This window comes from Arvicola amphibius, chromosome 5, assembly GCF_903992535.2.
Source record: "Arvicola amphibius chromosome 5, mArvAmp1.2, whole genome shotgun sequence".
NCBI lineage: Eukaryota > Metazoa > Chordata > Mammalia > Rodentia > Cricetidae > Arvicola > Arvicola amphibius.
In genome coordinates this window covers 2,049,152-2,063,987 of record NC_052051.1, presented here as the reverse complement: position 1 = coordinate 2,063,987, position 14,836 = coordinate 2,049,152, and the positions used below count along the sequence as shown (strand labels likewise).

Below are 14,836 nucleotides of genomic sequence, written 5' to 3'. Positions count from 1 at the left end.
CCCAGGATCCCTGGAGCCACAGGCTAAGCAGAGCCCTGGTCACAATCACTTAGCATCCATGCTGGACTGGATGGTGGCCCCAAAAATGCATCTTCACCCAGTATCTGGAGGCCAGAAGCTTCATTACCCCTTATGGAAAAACATTTTTGCAGATGTGACATCAGGACCTGGAAAGGCCGTATGGACTCGTGTGCACATAGATCCACAAACTGGGGTTCAGTACGGATCATGCAGAGGAAGATTTGAGGCAGACACAAGGAAGACAGCTACCGGGCAGTGGGTTTGGAAGGGAAGCAGAAAGAGGTCAGAGTCTGAGGAAGAGAAGGGACACAGAAGGAGGGAAAGTGAGACCAGATCATATTATGGAGTCAGCACAGGAAGGCGGGATGACATTTGTTATTACCATGTCCCACACTAAAAACACTGCCACTTAATCTACCAGAAAAGCTGCCCAGAAAGCCATGATGTGGGCTTATCTCGCTCTGGGTTTCTGGTCTGTTCTTACTGAAGCCCCCCCTCCCCCGCCTTAGCCTGTTCAGGCATAAACAATACTCCAGCTACATGCCAGAAAGCAGGCAGCACAGTAGTGAGTACTCCCCAAAACTATCTCCACAGCCCTTGTTGCCACAGACCAAGTCCCTGCCAAGAGGTGGCAGCCCCATCTCTCAGGGTCCTTTCTCTGGCATCTGGCCTGCCAGTTTGGGAGCTTTTCTGTGCCTTTTTTTTCTTCCCAATTGATCCACCTGAGCTGGCCTTGCAGGAAAGAGGGCTGAGGTTTTCCTTAAGAATCCAGCTTGCGGACATGAAGGACACAGATGGAGAGTCATACTTCAAGCAGTTACTAACTATGACATACTGTGTGTGTGTGTGGTGGGGGGTATGTATAATGTGGAGGGGTGTATAGTGTGGGGGAGTATAGTGGGGGGTGTCTGTGAGCAGTTACTAACCATGACGTGTGTGTGTAGTGTGGGGGGGTGTATAGTGTGTGGGGGTGTGTGTAGTGTGGGGTGTGGAGGGTGTGTGTGGTGTGGGTGTGGGGGTATGTGTATAGTGTGGGGTATATAGTGTGTGTGGGTGTGTGTGTAGTGTGGGGTGGGGGGTGTATAGTGTGTGTGGATGTGTGTGGTGTGGGTGTGTGTGTGTTGCCTCTGCTGTGGCTGCATAGGCCATCAGACAGCACTAGAGAGAGGGAGGACAAATTGTCCACGGTAAAGGTGTCAGTTGTCATGTGGGGCCCGAGAGGAAGCTCTGCAGAGCGTTGTAGAGACAGAAGAGCCTTTCTCTGGTTGTCTCAGGGAAAGACAAAGGCTACTTGCTTTGTGGACTTTTTGCAGTACTGGAAACTGGCCCCAGGGCCTTGCCTGTGCTGGACCAGAGCTCCGCCACAAAACTGTGCCCCAAACCAGGAGTTTTCATCACTGGCTCTGCAGGAAGACATCTCAGCGGGGGGCAGAGCTACAGTATATGGTGATGGATGCACGCTCAGGGGCAGGGCTGCCTGCAGGACGCCACCCCCAACAGACCCATAAACACCCAGGCACTTCCAAAAATACCCACAAATATTCAGACATGTCCAGAAAACCCACTGACGTCCAGACGTGTCCAAAGATGTACAGGACACATTCAGAAACGTGTGACATGTCACCGGCAAGGACATCTGCGGGGGTGGGGGGAGGAGTAAGTGCCCTCTTTCACGGTGTTTCCAGAACTTTCCAGACATCGTCTCCCTACAACTTCCACTTGGCAGCAACTCAGAAGAAACAAGGCCAGATAAAGCTTGACACTCTCCTTCCCTTTCCAAAGATGGAAATAAAACCACAGAGACTGTCTCAGTTGTCTTCCCAACTCCATGCTGGATAAATTCATCAGACACCCGCAAAGCCACCAGCCAAACCTGGGGACCCAGCAGCTCTAGTAGTGGTCCCTACCATTGCTCTTAAGTCCAGCCTCACCCCTACCCTGAGAGCCTGGAGGGGCCTGCAGCCACACCCCTACCCTGAGAGCCTGGCCACCCTGAGAGCCTGGCCATCCTTAGAGCCTGGAGGGGCCTGCAGCCACACCCCTACCCTGAGAGCCTGGCCACCCTGAGAGCCTGGCCATCCTTAGAGCCTGGAGGGGCCTGCAGCCACACCCCTACCCTTAGAGCCTGGAGGGACCTGCAGCCACACCCCTACCCTGAGAGCCTGGCCACCCTGAGAGCCTGGCCATCCTTAGAGCCTGGAGGGGCCTGCAGCCACACCCCTACCCTTAGAGCCTGGAGGGACCTGCAGCCACACCCCTACCCTGAGAGCCTGGAGGGGCCTGCAGCCTCACCCCTACCCTGAGCCTGGAGGGGCCTGCAGCCACACCCCTTCCCTGAGAGCCTGGAGGGGCCTGCAGCCATACCCCTACCCTTAGAGCCTGGAGGGGCCTGCAGCCACACCCCTACCCTTAGAGCCTGGCCATCCTTAGAGCCTGGAGGGGCCTGCAGCCACACCCCTACCCTGAGAGCCTGGAGGGCCTGCAGCCACACCCCTACCCTGAGAGCCTGGAGGGGCCTGCAGCCTCACCCCTACCCTGAGCCTGGAGGGGCCTGCAGCCACACCCCTTCCCTGAGAGCCTGGAGGGGCCTGCAGCCATACCCCTACCCTTAGAGCCTGGAGGGGCCTGCAGCCACACCCCTACCCTTAGAGCCTGGAGGGGTCTGCAGTGCAGAAGAGGCCTGAACACCAAGGAGACTGCACTGGTCCTGCTCTTGACCTGCTGAGGGGTCACATTATTCAGACCAGGCTGACAAGGAACCCTGGAGTGTCTGGAGCAGGTTTCAACAAGGGGTCCTGGAGGAAGGCAGGATAGACCACTAGAATAACAAAGCAGGGCCCTTTCTTGAGGCAGGAGCTGGGCTGGCTCCCCGACTCCCTGTGATCTCCCACACCCACCTTGCTTGCTCAGAGAGCCCCGTGTTTTCTGTTCTTGCCTATTTTCCTCTCCTCTGACCTCTTCTTTCAAGGGCCACCAGAGGGCAAGGTCATGAGGTTGGAGAGATCACCATGGAGGCCCACAGAAGAAGTAGGAAGGCCCATGGTGTAACCTTTATTAACTCCTACAGTGAAGGGATGGTGACAGATCCAGACAGGTTGGTCTCAGTCCTGAGCTCAGGGTCTTCCTGGACTCCCAAAGACAAGAGGCAGGACAGAGCTTAGCTTAGCCCACGATCACCCAGCCACAGCCCCTGTCAACCAGCCACAGCCCACGATCACCCAGCCACAGCCCACGTGCCAAGCCCAGCCTGTGCCTGCTTTGACAGTGAGTTGCAGTGGCACATAGCCGCATTCTCCCCCTGCACCCATCCACACTGCTTCTCCACCATTCCAGACACTGAGACCTTTCCTTGACTCTCCCCTGTGGCCGTCACCAGATCTAGGTGCAGAGTAGCCATACCTGCACCAGGCCGCCCACATCCCTGTTGCAGCAGGGCCTCCTCCTTCCACGCTGAGGCTTCACAGCACCCATTGATCCAACGTGAGGTCTCAGGCAACCAGAGACAGACACGGCCACAGATGGACGCTGGATCTATTTGTTATCTTTGAACTTTGCCAGTGTTTAAGTAAAAGGTTTTGTACACAAATCCTCTGAATCCCTTTCACAGTGGAGGCTCTCATCTCAGGGCATGCTTCTCCGGAGGGACTGGGAGGCCAGAAGTGTCTGTAGCTCCTGGACACCAGCCCCAGGCTAGCTCATATGTATACTGCTGCTGGCTTTCTGGGGTGCTCCCAGCTACCATCCTCAATATGAAAAGGGGAGTATCAGAATGCCATGGTCTTCAGACTGGGGCAGAGCAGAAGGTGTCCCTTCAGTGGTGCGTGCCCAGGCAGCAAACTCCCTGGTCCCACGATCCCACCTGCTCAGATAGCTCACCCTATGGGTGGTTCTTTACTTTTCCAGGTCTCACCCTAGATCACACACTGGATCAAAGCCACACAGACAAGTGACACCCGCTCAGTTGGTCTCTGAGCCCAGTTGAGTCGAACCCGCTCCCATCTCCATCTGTGCACACCACACACACACACACACACACACACACACCACCTCCCCTAGTGCCTTAGCAGAAACCATTCCCTCTGTTGGCAACAGTCTCCCCCAAGCATATTAACCGGAGGAGGTTAATTCAATTAGCTCCCCATGCCTCCTCTCCTCTGTCCATGCTTGCACAGCCCTTGCTATTATCTGAAGGGATTGTTTTCCCTTATTTACCGCCTGCCTCCTTCCTAGAGCCCTGCTTCTCAAACAATGTCCCCTCGGGATATTACTACACTGCTGATATCTGTGATGGATTCCTAACACCCCATGGGCAGAGTCTATGATACTGCCCAGCACCCACACAGAGTATGGGACATTCAGCAACAGAGTGTGGCCTGGCCACAAATGTCCTCATTTGGGAAGAGCTGACCTAGAGTCAACCTTGGAAAGACAGGACTCCCAAGGTTGGGTAATCCACAGCCTCAGGGAGGAGGAAGAAGGGAAAGTGAAGGAGTGCCGTGCTCAGCCTGCAATTTCAGTCAGCAGCCTGGAGGAGGCGCCTGAGAGCTGGAGGAGGTTGCCAGAAATGGCTGCGAAGGCACCCGGATTCCTCAGCCCTCTGGGCTTGAAGCAGGGACACTCCTGCCACCCCGCCTCATTGCTTACAGAGTCCAGAAGACTGAAATTGCTGTGGGTGGTGCCCAGTGGAGAAGATAGGTAGATAGGAAGAGGGACAGAGTGGCCAGTGAGAGCAGAGCATCTGACTCCATCCATCCTGTTTCAGCCTGAGGCCCACTAGCTTGTTGGCTCCCCCTACCCCGCAGCAGTTGGGGGGTGCTGTGCACACCCCGCTGAGAAGAGTTGCGTTTTTCTCTGCTGTTGATGCAGCAGAAAGAGCTGCTGGCTGGAAGGAAAGAGCCCCCTTGGCAGGTTGGAGCTCCTGAGTGGCTCTGTAGCACCCCCTGGGGGAAGAGTAGAGAATCACCACCAAGGGAGGGCTGCAGCAGGCAATGCTGGAGTCTGGGCAAGAAACAAAAAAATACATCCTTGACTGAGCAGCTAGACGCTTCGGGCGGGACTGGGGAGGGGGTTGTTTTAAAGATTTAATAGTAGTAGAAGTACCAATTACATGGTGTGTGTGTGTGTGTGTGTGTATGCACAAGTGAGTGCAGGGCCACCTGCGGAGGTCAGAGGAGTTCAGTCCCCTGGAGCTGGAGTGAGAGAGACACCTGATATGGGTTCTAGGAATGAAACTCAGGTACTCTGCAAGGAGCCGTACATGCTCTTAACACTGAGCCATCTCTACTCACATCCTAGAGTGAGGGGCTAGGGAAGCCCAGATCTCAGGGACTACAGCGGTCAGTGGAGGTCTGCCCAGGACTCGGGCCGTGCTGAGGTGGGGGAGCTGGGGCCACCCTTACTGGGAACTCTGCTAGTGACCTTGGCTCTGAACTTAGACAGCTTCTTAGTGCTGAGTCGTCACCAAGAGTCAACCCGAACACCCTGTGAGATGTGCACAGAGTTTCCCCACTCCACCCCTAGACAAGAAAACCTCAGTAACTAGGACATGGCAAAAGAGACCAGTGTTGAGGCCCAGGGCCACTGGAGCCTGGTGTGAGCCCGGCAGTCCTGCACACAGAAAATACCTCCTCCTGGCTCTGGAATGAAGCAGAATAGGTTGGGCAACCTGCAGGGGGGCAGGACCGCTCCATGATAGGATTTAGCCTGCTGGAGGGGTCACCCTGAGGCTCTATGGGAGCCTGGGATCTCCAACGACATGCCCCCCAGCAACCTTGGAGGAGCGCAAACAGAGTCCCCTCGGGGTCCTAAGAGACAGGGTGGCTGAGGAGAGCAGGGTGGTGTAGCCCTCCGCGTGTCCCGCCTGCCTTGGCTCCCCAGCCCCTTCCCCCACAGGCAGCAGCAGAGCTGTGTGCACCCCACTGTCTTGAGGACACATGTGCAGTCTAGTGCCAATACCTTGAACTGTAATTTACATGCTGTGGAATTCACCCTCTTGGTGCACGGGGCTGCACAACCATCACTCCTGCCTAGCTCTGGGGCCCTCACATCACCCCAAAAGAAGCCCTATGGTGGTGGTATCACCCCCACTTATCCTTTTCTCCTGCCCCAACAGGCAGCTCCTGCCGTCTGTGGACTTGCCAGAGTGGACCCCTTCTTGTGGCTGTGGGCCTGCCTGTTTTCACATGGCACAATGGCTTTGGGTTCCCTGGGTGTGGCAGGTGTCAAAATGCTTTACTTTTTTATGGCTGAGTAATATTCCATCATGTGGACACACCACATTTCAAGTACCTGTCGTGGGCTGGTTGGCCTTTGTGGTTGGTGCTGTGTGCACACTGGCATACACCATTTGTGTGGATGGAGCCGTATGCACACTGGTGCACACCATCTGTGTGGATGGTGCCATGGGCACACTGGCGTACACCATCTGTGTGGATGGTGCCACGTGCACACTGGTGTACACCTGATCTGTGTGGATGGTGCCGTGTGCACACTGGCGTACACCATCTGTGTGGATGGTGCCATGTGCACACTGGTGTACACAATTTGTGTGGATGGAGTCGTGTGCACACTGGTGTACACCATTTGTGTGGTTGGTGCTGTGTGCACACTGGTGTATACCATTTGTGTGGATGGAGTCATGTGCACACTGGTGTACACCATTTGTGTGGATAGTGCTGTGGGCACACTGGTGTACACAATTTGTGTGGAGTTGTGTGCACAGTGGTGTACACCATTTGTGTGGATAGAGCCGTGTGCACACTGGTGTACACCATTTGTGTGGATGGTGCCACATGCACACTGGTGTACACCATTTGTGTGGATGGTGCTGTGTGCAAACTGGTGTACACTGTTTGTGTGAAAACCTGTTTTCAGCCTTTAGATCCACATCCAGGAGTGGGGTTTCCTGGTTGCCTGCCAACCTGAGGTCCAGCTTTTCATTGTTCCCATGGTGCTTGCCCCTCTGCCTCACCTGCATGCTGCCCCTTCATATACTCTTGAGCACGGAGCAGTCTTTAGATGCTGAGCAACGAGAGGACGGCCTCAGATGTCCCACTTCTCAGTGGCTGAGGAGGTAAAAGTTCCAGCAGTGACCAGTGGGAAAGCCCAAGGGTGGGGTGGCCACTGGAAACCACATGAGGCTGGCACAGAACAGCCCTGGCCAGAGCAAAGTGGCCAGTGATGGCTTTGGCCTCCAATGGAGAATGAAGGGATTTGGGAGTTCTGTGTTTGGGCTCTGGGTTTCAATTCATCCCACCCCCCATACTGACCACCTCAGAGAGCCCAGAATAAGTAGGGGGCATGCTTACAGCCTTGTGGGTAAGACGGTCTCAACACTCACTGGGACAGCGCTGATGGGAAGGTGGGAGCTCCCAGGTGTGGGCTCAGCAGACCTACAGAACACAGCTAGGTGGACAACAGCAGGTATGTTGGGGAAGCTGCATACGCGGATGCGCTGGGGAAGCTTTGGTGCTTTCTAGGGCAGGCCGACCGATGCATTATTGATGGATGTTCTGCAGAGTTTGCATGCCAGGCTGCAGGGAGGTGAGTGAAAGCCCTGGGGATGGCTGATTTCTAGTTGTCTTCCTGCTCTCAAACTTGAAAACGGTTAAATCGCCTTTTTAATGAATTCACTGCAGCTGCATTGCTGACACAACTCCAGAAGCACCTGCCCTGTTCTCTGTACCCAGTGGGAACTGGGGAGGGAGTGCTACAGGAAAGCAATTGGCCAGTAGGGGTGACTGTAAACACAGCATACCCACTGTACCCAGCACCTCCTTCTAGCTCCATGGAGAGATAATACAGGGGCAGAGACTACCAAACTGAGACCCACGTGGACTCAGAGGCAGGCAGAAGACTCTAGAGCCCGGCTGGCCTGCTTCTTCTGACTCCCTCCAGTATTTCTCCCATCTTGCAGGACCAGCTTCCCTCCCAGGGTCCTGCAGTCCACAAGCAAGTCCAGCTCCCCCTCTAGTGGCAGGCTGGTGTACACACACATGCACACTATACACATATGCACAGAGACCTACAGGTGTGTATACACATGAATATACGCATACACGTGTATACATTACATGCATATAATACAGGTTACACATATTCCTACATGTCTGTAGGCATTGATGTGCACGCATACACATGCAAACACATGTTCATGCATAATAAGCATATGCCTCTATGTTTCTGTTTATCCTTATCCAATACCACATGTAGGCAGCAATGCTGAGCTTGGCCCATTTCTTTATCCCTCTCCAGAGGGTTGGCTGTGTCTGGGACAAAGAGAGGAAAGGGAAGGGATATAGATGGAAGGAGTGAGAGGGGAGGAAAGGAAGAACAGATGGAGAGAAGGGAAGAATGGGTATAGGATGAGTGGATAGTTGGAGGAATGGGTAAAGGGATGGGTAGATAGTTGGAGGGATGGTGGAGGATGAATGGGTTGATGGAGGGATGGTGGATGAACAGAGGAATTCTGTGACCTGTCTGCTGCCTATAACTTCCGTGGAGCTAATGTATAGAACTCATACACTTCTCTGTGTCACAAGGTGGGACCCGCCCTTTTCTAACCTTTTAGGAGAGCAGAACTGGAGATTGAACCCATTTTGAGGGCATTCTACCCTGTCCCCCAGTGGTGCAGTGAGAGGTGACAGGGTCCTCACAGAGCTACCCCTCTCCCTGGACTAGTCAAAGGCTGCCATTCCCACAGCATGATACCCTCTGGTCAGCAGAGTGGTCAGTGCCTCTACCTCTCAGTGCAGGCAGTGAACAGGGGAAGGTCATGTGACTCCCTCAGTGCCTGACACAGCACACCATTGTCCTTTGCTCGCCTTTCAGAGCACACCTGCATCCAGCTGCTCCCCTCTCTTCCATGTGGAACTGGTGACCCACACTGCTGTGTCCTGCCATGTGCTAACCTGGCATTCCTTCCCCATCCAGCCCTAGCCTTCTGTTCAGCTTTGCTCCAACAGCGACATCCCTTAGCCCGGCCTTACATCTGCAGACTGTCTACTCTGAAGACGGTGCAGGTTCCTCTGAACCCTGACCTGCCCCGTCTGCCTCAACACCGGAAGTGACTGTGCCCGCTGAGATACAAATACGGTTGCCCTCCTTCTGCCACAGCCGCCTACCACAAGGCAACAGCAGTTCCACTGCCCCAGGAAGTCCCAGGCAGCCCGTGCCAAGGGTGACCCCACTGAAGAAGCCTCCATTCCCCATCTACCAAACCCAAACTGACCCGTTGTATTTCCCCTGCAGAAAGTCCAGCAGTACACGGTCATCGTCCAGGCCACTGACATGGAAGGAAACCTTAACTATGGTCTCTCGAACACAGCCACTGCCATCATCACAGTGACAGACGTAAATGACAACCCTCCGGAATTCACCACGAGCACAGTAAGTACCGCACATCCTCACAGAGAGGCCCAGCCCCAAGCTGCCACTTCCCTCTCGGTGGGGGAAGAGCTGGATGGATCGTGGGTAACAAATACTGCCGTGTAGGTGACTGACGGAGAGGGGACACTGCGCCAGCCGCCTCTCCAGTGGAGAGGTGGCCCTAAGGGCCTGGTAAGCCCCAGGATTAGGTGGCTGGCTGATACCTTGCTGAGATAAAGCTCTGGAGAAGGTGGCTTTCCAGGCTGTCACATGTTTGGGGAGCCCGTGTGACTGTGCAGTGTGTACTTGCCAGATGCCTCGCTGGGCCTTGGCTATGGGCATGTGTCTCTGACGCAAAGATCCCCTTCCTACCTTGGTCCTCAGCAGACCGTGGCTGGCCCCATGTGGTTCCCACCCCAGACAAGGAAATTGGTAAAGACTGGGCTAGACCCTGGACACTGGGACCTTAGAAGTCAAGGACTCATGCTGAACATGCACGTATCCACCCAGCCATGGAATAGAAAATCCACTGTGAGCCTCCAGCCATGGGTCTGAGGAACAGACCCTGCCCCACCCTGGGAGAGAAGATTCTGGAGACAAAACTCTAAATCACATGACCTCGATCTCCCCTAGCATCCACCTCCATGACACCCAAGTTCATAAATGGGTGAACAGTTCTGTGACCTAAGTGGTCCCCGCCCCTCCGTGAACACACAGTCCAGCCCAACCCTGAAGAAATAGCAGGCTGCAGGTGTCTGGCCGGGATGTGTAGAAGGAAAGGTCAGAAGGTCACTCTCAGAGTGAAGAGGGCCACGTGTCCTTAATAGTAACAAGGACTTTGCCAGGCACACGGGTGGACACTCCCATCAGGCCCCAACCAGTGAATAGACCTGGTGGTGGGCCAGGACATGGGACTCTGAGACCATGGCCCACAGGGAGCAGCTGGGACTGAACCCTGAAAGTGGCCGCCACGCGGAGAGGAGAGAGAAGAGAAAAACGTTTGCCTAAGGTGAAGGCGCCTAGAAGGCTGGTGCCCGGGCGGTCCTCGTCTCTTGGACCATAGCACCATCTAGTGGCCAAACAGTAGATGGCACCTACAAGCACTGCTCAGGACCCCTGCAGATTGCGTGAGTCCTGTCCCAAACCACAAGCAACAGGGCAGGAGGACGGAGGGGTAGAGGGTTTGACCAGGCTGCTGGGAAGAAAGAGCCAGGCTTCAGGGAGAGCCACTGACCCTGCAAGTGACATCCCTGGCACAGCCATCCTCCTGCCCTGGACAGGCTTCTAGAGGGCGTGGTGGGCAGGGCTCAGCTTGGCAACTGCCTTGGGTGACAGTACAGGAACTCCCAGCTGGCAGCTGGCAGAGACAGTTGGTGCCGGGGCCATCCCTGGTCTAGACCATGCTTTGCCGAAGCCTCCGCAGAAGGGCAGGGAGCGCATCTAGGATGGCCTTGTCAGGGGCAGAGCCAGTACAACTCTCCACAGACACAAACCCGCTTGTCTCGTGATAAAACACCATGACCAAACACAACGTGGGGGGAGGAAAGGGTTAATTTCGCTCACACATTCTGCTCAACACCGCAGATTCACAGTTTCTGCCCAAGGGAATTGAACCCGGAGGCAGGAACTGAAGCAAAGACCACGGGAGATGCTGTTTACTGGCTTGCTTCTCATGGCTTGTTCAGTTTGCTTTCTTGGAGCACCCAGGACCACCAGCCAAGGGGTGGCATTCCCCCCAGAATGGTCTGGACCCTTCCAATATCAGCCATTAATCCAGAAAATGACCTACAGAGTTGCCTACAGGTAATATTATGGAGGTGTTCCCTCAAATGAGGTTCTTCTTCCAAATAACTCTAGCTTGTGTTAAGTTAGTGGTAAAAATCAGGACAACGCTCCTAAGCCAGGCATCAATGCTGTGATGGCCCAGGATAATCACAGGATACTCAGACTCTTAAGTCAGGGCTACACCCCTATGCCCATTCCAGACTGCTGGAGTACAGATACTGGGGTGCAGGAACCACACAGCTCTCCTGACATCAGTGGCCCCTCCACCTTCAGAAAGCAGCCTTGGAACAATACGGTCACCATAAGAAGCAGGCCAGAGGGAAGTCACAAGAGTTCAGCTTTGGAGACGGAACACCATAGTGGCCGGAGAAGTTTTGAGGAGCATGCTTGCAGGAGGAGGGTTTCATCAAAGACTGAGGACATTGGCCGGAGCCTCACAGGGCCGTGTGTGGCACCGCCTTCCTCCTGGTCCTGCACAAGCCCAGTTCTCCACATCTGCTCCATGCCACTTGGCTCATTCCAGGAGCTCCGAGAAGTTACGCAGGTTGGAAAGGACGGGAGAGCCCACAGATACCCTGGATCAGATAGAACCAGCAAGCCCTCCTCCTGTGTGAAGTGGCTGAATCCTGTCTCAGACTACCTATGAGATCATCCGGGGTCAGACTCAGCAGGACCCAGGCTGGCAGCTCTGACTCCAGGTGAGGCCTCAGTTTTTGCTGTGCTGCTGCTGCCCGGGCTCCACAGCACAGCTCGAGGGTAACCACGGCCACAGTGAGAAAGCACTGACAGTCACTGGCTCCCAGTGCCCTTCCACGACAGCTCCAGGGGTGTTCCCCTCACCTGACCTCGGCAGGAGGCACTCTGCGGATGGACCGGTTTCACCCAGAATCTGAGCTCTGTCTGGTCCGGACCACCACCTTCAATCTACCTGAACTTCATCGTCGCGGCATGTGCATCAGCCACACTACAAACACTCCATGCTGTCTGTGAGAGGACAGGAGCTCTGGGGAGAGCGGTGCCTCTCTTTACGCTGGGACATGGGACACAGAAGAAACCATCATGACCCCAGTTAGCACAGGCAGCCGGAGGGTCACAGCTGGAGCACAATGGCACGAAGCTTATTTCAGGGGTTGGTCCTGCCTCCATGAAACCCATGAAGGAAGGTGGAGACTCCCGCTTCCCTGGGACATGGAGGGCAAACAGGGAGGGCAGTCGGAAGTCCCGTGAATATAGAACACTTTTCCATGCGAGCTCCACAGCCCGTCTTCAGTGTGCCCTCCACAGACATCTATACATACTTGGGCTCCAGGCGGCCCTCGCCAGGCCCCATCCAGATGAGTGGCAGGCAGGTGCCCCGGGACACTGTCTTTGCTTCACAGTGGGAGTGTGTGGGCAGGTTGGCCACATACCACACATGGGCTATTTTTGTGAAGCTTAATCAAGAACAATCAGGCAGAGCTAAAAAAGATGCAGGGACTTGCCAGCTCCAATTCCTATTCTTAAGTGTTAATTAAAAGTTATTTTTCTTCTTGCTCCTGTGCAGCTGCAGTGCCCCCTAGAGGGCAAAGCCCATAGCTCATCCAGGGCCACCCTGCCATCAGCACTCCCCTCTAGAGTGATTGCAAGACTAGCCGGGGTGGAAAACAACCTCCAGACAATGCCCCAGGAGCCTGCAACCTACCCCATGCACAGATTGCAGTGGGCTCAGAGAGACCCTGAGACCCAGCAACTGTGGTCTTCCCACCCACACAGAACCACTCTTCTCACTGTGTGACCTTGGCTGAGGTCCAGACCTCTCTGAGCCCAGAACGCTTTCCACATTTGACATCTGTGTGTGACGGACGGCGAGGCTGGGCCGTCACTGGTCCTGGGAACCTTGCACCTGAACAGTAAGCACAGGCTCTACCTGCAGGTGAGAGCAGTCCTAGCCCAGATCAGCCTTTAGCAGTAAGAGGCAGGAGCAGTCACCAAAGCTCTCTCCACTGAACCTCCAGTGGTAAAGAAGGAAGGCAGAGCCATGCAGGCCCGGCCTATGCAGCCCGACTACAGGGACGTTTGCTATTTGCCTGTGCAAGGTGGTCGGTCCCCTCACAGGTGTGAATGACACTATGTTAAATGACAGAAAGGAGGCAGTAGGGTCATGATGTTCCCATAGGTCACCTCCCAGCAGGACAAGGGACCGCGCCCAGTAGGACAGTGTCCATCTGAAGAGCACTTGGCCAGGCTATGCTGTGCACAGGGTACTGGTTCTCTGTCACCATGACAATGAGATCACTGGTGTACAACAAGGAAAATTGTATTTCAGCTCATGTTTTCTGAGGTCCCCATCCATAGTCACTGTGGACCTGTGTTGAGGCCACAAAGTATGGGAGGTGGGGAGCATGAAGCAGAAGAAACTGCTCAATTGGTTACCAGGAAACAAAGACCAAAAGGGGTCAGGGTCTCCACAGCCCCCTCAAGAGCACAACCCTGTGACCTGACTCCCTCCCACTCACCCATAATTTCTGCCCTGCCCCAACACTGCCACAGACTAGGGACCAAATCTTCAACACCTGGGACCTCAAAAGATTCTTATCCAAATCAGAGCAGGAGGCAGCAATCAAAGGCAGAAGGCTCACTCACCTGGCCAGAGATAACTTCCCCAGAGGCAAGAGTCCACTGAACTTAAAAGCCAAGAATCAGTGCCTGTAGGTGCCAAGGATTTAAGGTCTTCTAGAGGCACCTCCTCAGTAACCTGGGGTATACATGAAACTGATACACCCTAACGCATGTGCCACTGGGGACTGTTCTTCACAAGGTTGCCACAAGGGTTGGGTTAGGACAGCTCCCAGCCTCATGCTGACACCTCCTGAAACAGGTATAGGCTGGGGCACTGGGGCTAAGGGCATCAACATATAAATTTATGGGACACGCCAAATGGATCAAAGACCCCCAACATAAAGCCAACCTCACTGAACCTTATAGAAGAGAAAGTGGGAAGCACACTTGAATGCATTGGCACAGGGAACCACTTCCTAAATAGAACCCCAGCAGCACAGACACTGAGAGGAACAAAAATAATTGGGACCTCCTGAAACTGAGAAGCTTCTATAAAGCAAAGGACACAGTCAACAAGTCAAAATGATAGCCTACAGAATAGGAAAAGATCTTCACTAACCCCACATCAGACAGAGGTCTAATCTCCAAAATATACAAAGAACTCAAGAAATTGGTCATTGAAAAAACAAATAGTCCAATAAAGAAATGGAGTACAGACCTAAACTGAGAACTCTTAACAGAGGAATCTAAAATGGCTGAAAGACACTTAAGGAAATGTTCAACATCCTTAGTCATCAGAGAAATGCAAATCAAAACAACTCTGAGATTCCATCTTAACTGTAAGAATGGTCAAGATCAAAAACACTGATGACAACTTATGCTGGAGAGGTTGTGAGAAAAGGGAACACTTCTGCATTGCAGGTGGGAATGCAAGCTGGTACAGCCCCTTTGGATGTCAGTGTGGCGATTTCTCAGAAAATTAGGAAACAACCTTCCTCGAGACCCAGTAATACCACTGTTGGGTATATATCCAAATTGTGCCACAAGGACATGTGCTCAACTATGTTCATAGCAGCTTTGTTTGTCATAGCCAGAACCTGGAAGCAACCTAAATGCCCCTCAACCG

The 14,836-nt window shown here is 54.1% G+C and overlaps 1 protein-coding gene across 2 annotated transcripts in view; it reads left to right on the top strand.

Moving 5' to 3' along the window:
• Cdh4 (cadherin 4) overlaps positions 1 to 14,836 on the top strand; it is a 471,008-nt gene that overhangs the window by 438,066 nt on the left and 18,106 nt on the right. For both annotated transcript variants that reach the window (XM_038330671.1, XM_038330670.1), the window contains exon 8: positions 9,271 to 9,408. In XM_038330671.1, the coding sequence (XP_038186599.1) occupies positions 9,271 to 9,408 (138 nt within the window). The remainder of the gene's footprint in view (positions 1 to 9,270; positions 9,409 to 14,836) is intronic.